Source organism: Sardina pilchardus, chromosome 1 (genome assembly GCF_963854185.1).
Source record: "Sardina pilchardus chromosome 1, fSarPil1.1, whole genome shotgun sequence".
Classification (NCBI taxonomy): domain Eukaryota; kingdom Metazoa; phylum Chordata; class Actinopteri; order Clupeiformes; family Clupeidae; genus Sardina; species Sardina pilchardus.
In genome coordinates, this window is record NC_084994.1 from 33,299,684 (window position 1) to 33,314,081 (window position 14,398).

Genomic DNA, 14,398 nt, shown 5'->3' on the forward strand with positions numbered 1-14,398 from the left:
TGCAGTGGGTTCAGGAATACCCTGACCCAGGATCAGTCCAGGTGTGGAGTGTGTGAGCAGCTACCGAGGGACCCAGTCATCACCAGCTGTGGACACAGTTTCTGCAGGCAGTGCATCAGCAGCTACTGGAGCCAGTCTGGTCCATCAGGAGACTACAGCTGCCCCCAGTGCAGAAAGAGACCCAGAACACAACCCATTACAAACCCTGAGTTAACTATGGCACAACCACTGTTATACCCACCTACAGCCATAGCACTACCTCACCTATACCCATCTACAGCCATGCCACAACCTCGTCTATACCCACGTATAACCATGGCACAACCTCACTTATACCCATCTCTAGCCATGGCACAACCTTTGTCGTACCAACACAGTGAATTGGCACTTCATCTGAACCCATCTGCAAACATGGCACAAGTTCCTCCATCCCCACACACAGACACGGGGCAGCGTCCTCAGTACTCAAACTCAGCCATGGGGCAGCATAATCATCCACACATCCAGCACCCTCTTTATCCACACATCCGCACGGCACAGATCTCTTCACAGCCTCCCTTAGATGAGCACACAGTCATGACAGGCAGCACCCATCTGCAAACTGAGCATGCTCCAGTTAAAAGGGCCAAACTAACAGGTGAGGCTCTAAGATCTGTGTGCAAAAGCAGGATTCATGCTGAATATAAAGACCATTCATTCAAAATAAATCAAAATCCTCATCATCTAATATTGTTATGCTGAAAATGTATTGTAACACTGACCTAATAGTTATGAATTATGGTTTGTTTATTTGTTTGTTTGTTTGTTTGTTTGTTTGTTTAATGCCAAACAGATGATGATGTCCTCACCAGAGTACTGATGACCCATAAAGCCATCATGAAGAGGAGGTTTGAGAGCATATGTGAAGGCATCATAAGGTCAGGGACTCAAACACTCCTGAACAAGATCTACACAGAGCTCTACATCACAGAGGGAGAGAGTGAAGGGGTGAATAATGAGCATGAGGTTTGGCAGGTAGAGTCAGCATCCAGACCACAAATGACAGAAGACACAGCAATCAACTGCAATGACATCTTCAAGCCTTTACCTGGACAGGAGAGACACATCAGGACAGTCATGACCAAGGGGATCGCTGGTATTGGAAAAACTGTCTCAGTGCAGAAGTTCATCCTTGACTGGGCAGAAGAGAGAGCTAACCAGGATGTAGATTTCATGTTTGTGCTTCCGTTCCGTGAGCTGAATCTGGTCAAACATGATCAGTACAGTCTTCACAGACTCCTGCTTGACTTCCATCCTGAGCTTAAAGAGCTACAGAATGGTGAATACAAAGACTGCCACATTGTGTTCATCTTTGATGGTCTAGATGAGAGTAGACTTCCATTGAATTTCCAAGACAACCAGAAGTTGTCTGATGTGACACAAACATCATCAGTGGATGTGCTGATGACGAGTCTCATTCAGGGAACACTGCTTCTCTCTGCTCTCATCTGGATAACCTCCCGACCAGCAGCAACCAGTCAAGTCCCTTCTCAGTGTGTCAGTCAGGTGACAGAAGTACGAGGGTTCAATGACCCGCAGAAGGAAGAGTACTTCAGGAAGAGGATCAGTGACCAGAATCAAGCCAACAAAATAATTGCACACATTGTGGAAACCAGGAGTCTCCACATCATGTGCCACATGCCAGTCTTCTGTTGGATCTCAGCCACTGTCCTTCAGCAGATACTGGAACAGGATGATGGGAAGGAAGCCCCCAAAACACTGACTGAAATGTTCATACACTTTCTGCTCATCCAGACCACCAGGAAGAACCAGAAGTATCAAGAGGAAGGTGAGACAGATCAACAGAGGCTCCTGGAATCACATAAGGATGTCATATTGAAACTGGCAGAGCTGGCTTTCAAGCATCTGGAAAATGGCAATCTCATGTTCTATGAGGAAGACCTGAGAGATTGTGGCATTGATGCCAGTGAAGCTTCAGTGTACTCTGGCATGTGCACCGAGATCTTCAGGGAGGAATGTGTGTTTCATCACAAGAAAGTCTACTGCTTTGTCCATCTGAGCATTCAGGAGTTTCTCGCTGCACTTCATTTGTTTGCCTCCTACTTGAGTAAGGACATGGAGGTCCTGAAACCATTTCTTAAAAGAAAGTCCATGTCTTTGGCAGATTGGCCTCTAGATGAGCTGCTGAAGAATGCTGTGAACAAAGCTTTGGAAAGCAAGAGTGGACACCTTGATTTGTTTGTCCGCTTCCTTCATGGCATTTCTCTGGTGTCAAATCAGAGACTTTTGCTTGGCCTCCTGACACACACACACAGCAGCCCAGAGAGTGTGAAGAAAACAATTAAGAACCTGAAGATGATGCAGAGACCAAATATCTCCCCTGAGAGGTGCATCAATCTGTTCCACTGCCTGGTGGAAATGCATGACTCTTCTGTTCATGATGAAATCCAGGCTTTCCTGAAGGCAGAGAAAGGTGCTGTGAAACAGCTCACACTGGCTCACTGCTCAGCCTTGGCTCATGTGCTTCTGATGTCTGATGAGGTGCTGGATGAGTTTGACCTGAGCAAATACAAAACCTCTCCAGAAGGTCGCAGGAGACTGGTTCCAGCCGTGAGATACTGCAGAAAGGCTCTGTGAGTTATGTTCTACATTAGCGAATGATGCTAAATTGTTGGAAGTTCAGTTCTGTTGTCATAGAACCGAGTTATCTGTAAGAGATGTTACTATAGTGTCACTATGGGCTCTATTGTAATAATCAGAAATGCCTACTCAGAGACCCAGAGTTTAAGGGAAGTCCAGTCTCCATTCGCTAGTAAAACAGCATGATTTTGTGATCAAAGACCAGGCGCATTGTTCAAAAGGGTTGTTTTTCTGTTTCTTGGGTGTGTTTTGGGCGTAACATTCTTTAAACAAATGAGAATGACATCTGTCATTCCTTGTAGCAGCAAACAGTGTATCAGTATTTTGACAATCAGTGTATTTGAAGAAATCTGCTTGCACATGAGACCGTGTATGGAACACAGGGCTTCCACTAAACCTTGCTTTACGAAAACCTGTTTGTGACTAGCATAGGCAAAGTGAAACTAACTTCACCGTTGTCTCATAGACAACGACAAAACAGTTCTACACAGTATGCCTGGAAAAGGCAACACTTACCCCAGTAATGTTTGAATGACTAAATAAAAATCCTAAGGATATACAGTATATTAATCATAAGATTATGATTATGATAAGATAATAATTTTTGGATCTTGCGCCAGAAAACACCTTCTGTTGTTAATTGCCACACCGCTTGTATTGGCACAAGATTTAGTGCAACTGGCAAAAAATGAATCACTTTATTGGGTGTAAGATCAGAACTAGCCTTGCATTGTACTTTGCACCAGGTGTACGTTTGGGCCTCATAAGTGTAAAGGTCCACACTGTGATTTTTGAAGAAACAAAAGCCTTGTTTACATTCACATGTTTACACCAGTTGAATCTGAGTCTTCTGTGGAGAGTCCACATTCCACATTGGTTGCTACAATATTTACATTCAACCAGAGATGTGGAGTGCAGAGTGCAGATATCGCTGCACATTAAGGCTATGTACACACGTAACCGGGGATTTTTAAAACCGAATATTTCCCCCCCTCTGTGTATAAAATAATTGTATCCACATTATCTCGTTTTTGAAAAAAAAAAAACCTTCCACACATAACCGAACATCTGCGTTTTCAAGGCACTCAAATCCATGCTTCTGCAGTGAACAAAGGTCGCACGTTTGACGTCAGAGCAGATTTGTTGTTGTTTTGGCGCATATTCTGACGTTCGAAACCACAGATCTCGGGTTATCTCTGGCTACACGCCAATTTATAAACAGAGAATTCGCAGATCTTCACTTTGCCTGGAGTTTTTTTAAACATTTGTTTATATGCGTTGTCATGTGGATGACAGGTCCAAACGTAGACAAATACCTTTGTTTAAGCAGATACGTGTGAATGGGGCCTTAGACACTAAAGCAAGACTTCAATACATACAGTGCCTTGTTTTACATTTACGTTTAATCCTTTTGCTGACGCATTTATCCAAAGTGGATCCATCACACGTGCATACAACATTCAAGGTACAGTACAATACGGGTACAATACAGTTACAGTTCAATTGCAATAAGTACAAAGTAACAGTGCCACTAGGATATTGTTAAGCTCATGAATAAGTACTTTAAAATAGAATAGACAGTTCAAGTCAAGGGAGGGAGAAGAGGGATTGGGAAAATGGTGGTGATAAGAGCTAGACCCGCATGTCCAGCTGTTTTACACTAGTCTGACGTAAACACACACCTATAATGTTTTAAGAGCTTTCAGACACATTATTATAGTGCTTTTTCCTCTCTTGTTTGTCTGGCAGACTTGCTGGCTGCAATCTAACAGAGAGGTCTTATGAGATTGTGGCCTCAGCTCTGCAGTCTGGAAACTCTCCCTTGAGAGAGCTGGACTTAAGTCAGAATGACCTGGAAAAGTCAGGAGAAAAGCTGGTGTCTGCTCTTCAAAGTCCAAACTGCAAACTGGAAACACTGAGGTCAGTAATATTGGAGACTATTCGCAGAGACATACTGGTTACCATATACTGTGCTAAGCTGACAGTAACAACATCTGTGTTTTTACTCTTGATATAGTATATCCTCTTTGATATCACTATTTGCGATTCTCTGTTACATGGTTTTAGGTTTTTACAGACAGTTAGCAGACACAAACTGTTAAACGTAGGTCACATGCGTTAACCAGATGATAACAGCATCAGTAGTTTACAAGCATGTGATCTATGTTAATCTATATTTATCAGCATTTTTTACATACAAACAAAAAAACGTCCCTCAATAGGTGAACCCTTAAATAGGCCAGATGAATAATTCAGACTTGGGCAGTGGTAGTGTGTAATGTGTACATATCTAATGTTCCCAGTCAAAGTAGAGTACATTACCACACCCTTATCCTTGATGGAACATTTATCATTCTAGACATAATCTGACCAGCCGGGCAGAATAATTAGTTCCCACAGAGATTTATCACTCTCAAAACTCACAAACTTCTCAAATTTCTCAAACATGATCAGGTTCCCAATGTTTGCGCTGTGTTGATGAAGACAACAAATGAAGAGTGTGTAAATGTTAATTTACAGCATTTTCTGTGTTGTACGTCACTTTGATAAGAGCATCTTTTGTGTACCAGCCCCAGGACATAAACATTAACATTAACAGATGTTAGCTGTGTAAGTGTTGGGACACATATACAGTACTGCTCTTTTACTGTCCTTCTTGTAGAATAACTGGCTGTGAGCTCACAGAGAAGTCCTGGGAGATCGTGGCCTCAGCTCTGCAGTCTGCAAACTGCCCTTTAAGAGAGCTGGACCTGAGTCAGAATGACCTGCAGACGTCAGGAGAAAAGCTGCCCTCTGCTCTACAGAGTCCAAACTGCAAACTGGAAACACTGAGGTTAGTAATATTGTAGACTAATGACACTTACAGGGGAGCTACACCAGATGCGTAACTGAAGCGTTCCATTCGCGACGCGTAGGTTGCAGCCGGTCGCAGCAGTTAATTATCACTGTGGTCAATTGAAGTAGCTACACCAGACGCAACAGTGGCGCGTACATTCGAAAAAAATAGACCCATCTTCTAAAATGGATTTTACGCGTTGCGAACGGAACGCTTCAGTTACGCATCTGGTGTAGCTCCCCTGTTACTGTCAAACCAGACAGTAGCAGCATTAGGCGGGGATCATATTAGCCACCGGCAAGCGGCAGGTTTCTTATTGTTCTCTAAGGTTCTGCAGCGGACAGGTCACAGGTGACAACGCTGCGGCAGGTGACAACGCTGACGTAACGCTAGCGTTGAACAAACTGAGCGCTGAACTTGGTTAACCTTTGAAACTTTCAACGCTCGGCTCATCAATGTCAGTTTTAGAATGTTCAGGTATTTCAACCAATCAAATTCGTCTAAGAATGGAAGAGCAAAGATTGTCTAGTTACTACGATGAATTATAAACCGTCTCTAGTGACAACGTTGATCGCAGCGAATTTTTAGAATTTTTTTTTGATTATTATGGTCTGAGCGCTGCGTTATGCTTGCCGCTGCCACTGGCTAATGTGATCCCCGCCTTTGATTGACACATCTCTCTGATTTCACTATCTGTGAAGGATAGTATATAGAGCACAGAATCCACACAGTGGAAAATTTAGGTTGATATGACAGTGTTTCCCTTAGAATTTTTTCTAGCAGTGGTGCTCGGGTCCGTCAAGCAACATCTTTAAGAGAATTTCTCATAAATGTTGCCTCGAATGAAAAAAAAACAGCAGTACAGCAAGATGGGGGCTTACCTGAGGGGGGCAGACTAACTGGATGTGTTTCTAATATCCAAGCCATCACACCTGCATACACACTGAATGGAAGTGACTTACCAGTGACACTGCAGCTCAACACACACAACACTCTGGACACACCCAAACATGCACCTACAGGGTTCCACCACTAGATGACTAGAGAACCCCACGTCTGCTAAATAAACAAATGAAATGGCAGCACCAGAAGAGAGCACTGATAAGGGACACAGACTTTGCAGTATGTTACTGTATGCACACAAAGACAGAAAGAAAAGACAGACACACTGACAAATTACTACCCAGCACCAGACAGATTTTCTTTGTTTTTCTCAAGTGAACCCAACAGGATGTGTGTAGTGTCACATTACGTTTGAACAAAACACTGAATCACTGATATCAGATTTGAAGGGCATTTCCTTTAGTTCAGGGGTGCGTTGATCAGCTGTTGCGTTGATGCGCATCCTGATTTGATTATACTGGATCAGGAAGCCATGCAATCTTCTTCCTACAGATACAGGTCTTGTTTTAACCTCTCTGTCACCAATGAACGTAGTTTTGCTCTCAATCAAAAGTGTGAAGATGCTAATTACCGTGAATAGACCCTAGGTTGATTTTACTGTGGAGTTACACTTTAACAGATGTTAGCTGTGTAATAGTGTTGAGACCCATATACAGTACTCTTTTCCTGCTCCATTCCTAGATTTTCTGATGTTGTGATTATTTGTTGATTCTCTACGTTTTACAGACTTGTTGGCTGTAAACTAAGAGGAAGATTTTTGGCCTTGACTCTTCAGTGGGCAAACTCCCACCTAAGAGAGCTGGACATCAGTGACAGTGAGCTTCAGGACTGTGGAGGAGAACTGCTCCATCAACCACTGAATCAAGACTGTAAAGTGAGGTCTGTATTTTGCACAGTGCACACAGACTGGAGCATTCTATTGGATTTCAAAACAGTTAATCTTTTATTCATTGCCATTTCATAAATGGGACTGTAAGGAGTGTAGAGGACTTGTTGCTGATAGTGTTTTCCTCTCTCACTATAGACTCATCAGCCGTGGACTCAAAGGCAGCTCCTCTGAGGTTGTGGTCTCAGTTCTGCAGTCATGTATTTCTCAACTGAGTGAGTTGGACATGAGTGGCTGTGATCTGCAAACATCAGAAGAGAAGCTGCCCTCTGGTCTTAGAGATCCAAACTGCCAACTTGAAAAACTGAGGTCAGTTATACACTGAAAGGCACAGAATTCACAGAGGTCTTATCTGCACATTAAAGTTGAAGCTTATATGTCATTCTAGCCATATCTGTAAAATATCTGAAGTGGAGAGAACTTGTGAATCTCACTGTTATGGAGTGAATCAAGACATGAATTGGTGAAACATTATCTTTTATTGTGTCAATATTAATGTGAGAGAATTGGTCCCAGACCAGATGATGGTATAACACTCCCTGTGTCCCATTTAAATTACTATTAACTGTAGACTGTGTTAACCATTCAATATCAACATCAGGGTTTTATTCTTGTATTGATATCTCTGATTTCACTATTTGCAATCTTGTGTTACGTGGTTTATTCTTTTACAGACTTGTTGGCTGTAAACTAAGAGGAAGATTTTTGGCCTTGACTCTTCAGTGGGCAAACTCCCACCTAAGAGAGCTGGACATCAGTGACAGTGAGCTTCAGGACTGTGGAGGAGAACTGCTCCATCAACCACTGAATCAAGACTGTAAAGTGAGGTCTGTATTTTGCACAGTTCACACAGACTGGTGCATTCTATTGGATCTAAAAACAGTTGATCTTTTATTCATTGGCATTTCATATTTGGGAATGTAAGGAGTATAAAGGACATGTTGATTATAGTGTTTTCCTCTCTCACTGTAGACTCATCAGCCGTGGACTCAAAGACAGCTCCTCTGAGGTTGTGGTCTCAGTTTTGGGGTCATATATGTCTCAACTGAGTGAGTTGGACATGAGTGGCTGTGATCTGCAAACATCAGAAGAGAAGCTGCTCTCTTGTCTTAGAAACTCAAACTGCCACCTGGAGAAACTGAGGTCAGTAATACTACACATTCCAAATGTTGGCATAGAAGCATTTTGAGAACCATTTGCTCTGATTGTTGTGGCTGTGTTGATGAGAGAGAGTTGACCCCAGATCAGTTCAGTGCTTCCTGCTAGTGTGTCCATGCACATATAGAGCTCTCCATCCACACAGGGAGCTGGACACTGAGGTTGGGATGCTTTGCAGTTGTGAAATAATGACATCAGTGCTGCAAGGGACACCTTCCCAGCTCTGACCTGCAGGATGCAGTTTTAGATCAAGTAAATTGTCATGTTGATATTAACAGAATAACAGTAGATCCAGAGGTGATTACCAGGGTATTTAAAACGACATGCTTTAACAAGGCAACAGGGCCAGATGGCATGTCTGCTTTTCTTATTAAAACATTTGCAGAGGAACTCCCACCGGCCTGGCATCCACTCTTTCAGCTCTCTATAGATTCCCAGTGTGATGTGGCAGCTCATAGGCGCGTCCTAATGGCGGCCGCTATGAGCTTTCATCTGCATTTTACCGTTTGAACTCACTCATGCTGATAACTTCACTCCTGTCCTCCATTACTACATGTACTCATTGTTCATTCCCCACACTGTGTGTATTGTTAGTGTGTGTAGAAACAGAAGGGTGCACACATACTGAAGACTGTGCCAGACATTTCACTCACCTTTCATTCATTCATTCCATATAAAATTATGTTTATTGAAAATATCCAAATATGGCAGTAACATCAGACAGGTTACATCTTACAAATATCTAGGGATCCACTTTTGATACAGACCTTAACTGGCACACACGTGGCAAATATTTAGACAAAAATGCACCAGTGTCTCCATTTCCTGCGGAGACCGAGAGTCTTTGGGGTTTGAGAGCATCATGTTAATTTGTTATAGAGCCACCATAGAGTCCATCTTGCACTATGGCATCACCAGCTGATTTAGACATCTTACAGTTAAGGTCAAGGCCCAACCAGGTAATGTGGTCAGAACAGCTGGACAAATGATGGAGTTCCTTCTCTCCTCACTCTCCAAGACATATCTGAGCAGTCCACTCTACAGCAGGCTGACAGAATTCTATCTGACCCCTCCCATGTGCTGTACCAAGAATATGAGCTCATGAACACAGGAAGGAGGTACAGGATCCCTTTCTGTTTAGCACAATCACTACAAACATTCCTCTGTCCCCCTGTCAGTCAACATGATGAATGGGCAACGTGGGCAGAACAGTAGGAAGGCCCAAAACCAATACTAAGTGCTGAGTAGGGGGCTGTGTATGGGGGCTGAACTGAATGGAGATGTGCTGAGGCTGTGGTGTATGGATGTGCTGTGTGTGACTGGAGAGTACAGAGAGAGAGAGTGAGTGTCTACTTTGGGACTGTGCTTAATGGGACTGGGTGGGAGAGAGTGCTATTTATGGGCTATTTATTGGCCTTTTAACATGATGGGAGTGTCATTTATGGCATGACAGATGGCTGTGAATGTGTGCCCTTTTTGTATTTTATATTTTTATTTACTCTATGTATAGCATATGTGCTATGTCCTGTGGTGTGTTTGTATTGTGGCTGTGGCAGCTTACCCCTTATCCAAAACACATTTCTCCCTTGGGAGACCTAATAAAGGAACCTTGACGTTGATTCATGCATTTCAGAATAGTGGAAAAGAGAATGCACCAGTGAATTAGATACATTTAGACTTATCTGATTAGTCAGGAAGAGAACAATTATTTGCCTTAAGTTAAGTTAACCCCTAGGAACATGAATCACCCCTGCTGCCCACATGACACTACAAGACAACAACAACAAGTTGTTTACATGGCTGCAGAGTGTGTAATGTAGTGTTTCTCCAGTCACTACTTGAATTTCCCCTTGGGGATCAATAAAGTATCTATCTATCAGTCTATGTCCCTGATGTGTACATAATGTGAGTGCTACACACATCTGTGTCTGTGTCCATCCTCATGAGATACAGTGACCTCATGGTGCTGAAGGATGACCTAAAAATGTCCAGTTTTCAAAGACTGACCTTCCACTCTCCTTTGAAACAGGCTCAATCTGTGCCACCTCTCTAAAGCAAGCTGTGAAATGATGGCATCCGTGCTGCAAAGTGCACCTTCCCATCTGAGAGAACTGGACATGAGTGACAATGACCTGCAGGATGAAGGAATGGAGCTGTTCTGTGCAGGACTAAGAAATCCACAATGCAAGCTGGACACACTGAGGTCAGTAATTAGGAATGTTATGTAATAGTATTTTACCCACCACATAGTGAGAAACACCAGGGTGCTTGTGTATGATGCAAAATTGGACATCTGTGAATATCTGTAATGATTTGCACTTATAATGCCACATGGCGACATTTAGGGAGTGTCAGTCAAATTGACTGAATATGCAAATGGTTTGTACACCTTCAATGCATTTTCCTTCATTTATAATTAAGAAATAGCATATCTTGTTTCAGACTGTCTGGTTGTCTCATCACACATGAGGGCTGTTCTCTCTTGTCCTCTGCCCTCAAATCAAACCCCTCCTACCTGAAACAGCTGGATCTGAGCTACAATCACCCAGGAGACTCAGGTGTCAGAGAGCTCACAGACAGACTGAATGATCCCAGCTGTAAACTAGAGACGTTGAGGTGAGATGCATTATGTGGCAGGATAGCCAATGGCAGAGTCAGGGAGAATGCAAGTTTTCTTAAAAAGTCTTTTCTTTTATTTTTTCTTCTTTTTCAAATATCTTTTTTCTTAAAATGTGCAATTATTTACAGTGTCAGGAATGGTCAAAAATGCAAAACAAAAACTGTTCAAAACGAAAAATAAATGGGCATCAAGTTGCCAGGCTATGTCTATCAATAAAGACCCTGCACACTTTACCATATATAAGTCTGTCCCAGTTCTCTCAGCACCTTGCATCACTTTGCACTGTTCCCTCACAACTGAGGCCATGGGGCCTAATACAGCCTTAGGCTAACTGTAGCCCCACCCACTAGATTGCCCCATTGCTAACAAAAATCAATTATCTAAATAATCACATAATAATAACCAAATAATAAACCAAATAAACAAACAACCAATATACAAAGACATACAAACGGTTTCCCCCTCCAAAACCACATTTGTAGACATAAAAACCCATATTAGTGATAAATACAAAAACACCCCTGCAATAATGGTTCCCACCACCAATCACCCGCGAAACCCCTCTATTTCAACTAGTGTATGTGGAACATGCCCTCGGTTTCCCCACGTAAACCAGGAAGTTAAATGGAGTTCGGGACGGTGGTGAGTTAACTATCTACGGATATGTAATTACAAAGCTTTAACCAAATAAATGAGAAGTTTGACAGCCAGTGTGTAGTGATGGCGAACTGAAGCTTTCTGAACCAGTGAGGCATTCAATCCAATTGTATCGAAAAAAGGTTCAGTACTCGAAGTTTCAGAACTCTATGAGGACATCTAGTGGTGAAAGTTTAGGATAGCCTTGTGTCACAGACTGTTTCGTAGTTATTAGCTATGAATGTCTGCGAGTCAAAGATGAATACATCTTGAACATGAGTTAATGGATAAATAAATAATAACATGGATAATTAAGGTTATTTAGGGATCTTCTAACTTATTTTGTGCTGAACCTGCGCGATTCAGTCGCGCCTTGCACACGCCCGGACTCGAACTCGCAAAATTGTGAGACTGATCGGGGGTCGAGCGTGCTCACAAGAAGGCCACGAGTCCAGACACTTGACGTGTGTGCCATCAGCAGAGTTGATGCGTCGGCAAGTCAGTTTGAGTCAATTGATTGGCGAAGTGCTTTTACACAGTGAACCTAAACCCCCGCCCAGTGTCGCGCTACGGCTTTGAATCAAAAGGCGCGTTCAAGTTGGCTGCGCAGCACAAAAACTGCGCAGCACAAGATGCACGTGGTTAAAAATCTGTCCACGATGGTCTAGATGGGTGTGTTTTCGACTCGGCAGTCGGTATCACATGGCCTCAACTTATCGCGGGAGCAAGGCGTGGCCAGGCAGCTGTGGAGCAGCAGAGCAGCCGCTCTAGAGGTACTGCGGAGAGCAGCGGAGCCTAGACCCTGCCTTCATGACGTCAGGTCTTTGCCCTAATTGGCTTTTACATCCCTGACGTATGTGCAGGTGTTTAGATGCCGCCTCATATCCACAAGGGTCCGTGCGGGTCCGTGCCTCGTGATTATCGACCAAACGAATCAATCTCCGATACAAGCTTCATCCCAAATTGGTTCATGTTTTCGATACACGCCTCGAAGCGGGGTTCACGGATAACATCACTACCAGTGTGGACAATTTCATTATATGATACCAGGAGACGTTAATACAGATGGGAGATGAAAATGACAATGAATATAGTTTGAGGTGTATATGAATGGAGTCACGCACAAACATTTGCTATCTAAGAATGCCGGTAGGCCTTTCCCTGCACCTTAAACAACAATGCACGTTAGCTGGTGTTTATGGCAAACGGTGGTAAATGACATTGTGAATATTAAACCAGGAACAGAACAGAGTAAACGGTAATGACAGTGATATGACACGGAGACCAGCGTTAGCACAGTTTGAATGTTAGCGCTGGCGTTTCGCTGGCTGCACGCTGCGTGAGCACGTCACGGCTCAGTCCGTGACACATTACATCTTAGATGACTTTCTAGTGGAGCTGTTCATCCATTTGTGTCCTGTGTTGGAGAGCTTTCTGTGTGGAGACTGCATATTCTGTCACGTTTCCAGATGATTCCCTTCCACATATTAAACTGGGCATGATGTGGCCCTTTAAGTACTGCAAGTAAAAGGCAATCCCCCACACTTACACACACATATGAGGCTTGTGAACAGTTTGAGAATAGCAAGTGTGGCTTGGTAGCTGGCCATGGTCCTGGGATGCCAGTAATGAGGATCACATGCGAGTGATATATATAAAAAATATATAGTAGGCCTGTCGCCTAGCCTAGAAATCTAGACGCACCTGTCGCCAACTGTTCAGACTAAGACCTCAAGATCGCTTTCATCACAGGCCACTAGCAGAGGGAAAGTAAACAGGAATTGGATATCTTGCATTAGCCTAACATTGGGTGGGTGTAGATTAGTAGGCGTCCAAGGACTAATGACCAAGCATATGATTTCCGTTGCTAGAAATGATCTGCCCAGCCTGAGACCGGTGGGAAAAGCATCTGTGGTGGAGAGTGAGCTGGATGGGGAGGACTGTGTAATGATATGAGATGTAGTGATTAAGTGTAGGCAAGAGTGAGCATCTTCTCTGTTGACCAGATTGGTGGCAGTATAATAGGAGACTGAGGATGTAGAATCGCCATGGCTACAGCGAGGTAAGGGGATGCATTGCTACCGTTAGAATAGAAGTGGAAAGACTGTAAGAAAATATGTTATGGTAACTATGTTCTAGACACTGGAATAAATTGACAGAAAGGTGATTTAGAAGAGTGGAGGAGAGGCTCAAGTAAGCGTAATTCAGTCAGTGTTACTGATTGGTCAATATGCTCTGTATGATATGAACCTTTAGGCTACTATGATCCATGGCTTGTAGATAAGGACACGTGGATGCAGATCTATGCCAGATTAACCTCACTATGCCACATTTCCTCACTACATCTCAACGGCCAAATGGCAAATATGAGTGCGAGGCTGAAAGTGAGTCTGGAACAGAATCTGTTGCTATGATAAATGTGGGCCTCCTGCATGACTTAAGGTGGAAACTCTGCATTCCAGATCATGAGCAGGTTGTGAGTTATCAGAGCAGCGCAGGGGTCTGGCATATCCTGCGTCTGCATTCTGTGAATGCGGTGCTGGCTAAGTGTGTGACTATTACATCCACGCGGCAGGTGGAGGTGTAGCGTGCCTCCAGATTTGTGCAAGCGGGGTGGACGTTTGAGCAATGGCCCAGATTGTGTTGTGCTTGCTGCTGGGCTCAGTGAAATATAGCTATGATTTACGGAGCACCGTGATCTAGTTGGACGTGGTTGAAC

The 14,398-nt window shown here is 43.4% G+C and overlaps 1 protein-coding gene across 1 annotated transcript in view; it reads left to right on the plus strand.

The window, feature by feature from the left end:
* Nucleotides 1–139: 139 nt before the first annotated feature.
* LOC134088560 (NACHT, LRR and PYD domains-containing protein 12-like) overlaps nt 140–14,398 on the plus strand; it is a 58,839-nt gene continuing 44,580 nt past the window's right edge. Inside the window, exons 1-7 of the mRNA XM_062542574.1 lie at nt 140–637; nt 833–2,633; nt 4,390–4,560; nt 5,303–5,473; nt 7,106–7,258; nt 7,404–7,574; nt 7,940–8,092. Coding sequence (XP_062398558.1) covers nt 217–637; nt 833–2,633; nt 4,390–4,560; nt 5,303–5,473; nt 7,106–7,258; nt 7,404–7,574; nt 7,940–8,092 — 3,041 coding nt within the window. The 5' untranslated portion in view covers nt 140–216. The remainder of the gene's footprint in view (nt 638–832; nt 2,634–4,389; nt 4,561–5,302; nt 5,474–7,105; nt 7,259–7,403; nt 7,575–7,939; nt 8,093–14,398) is intronic.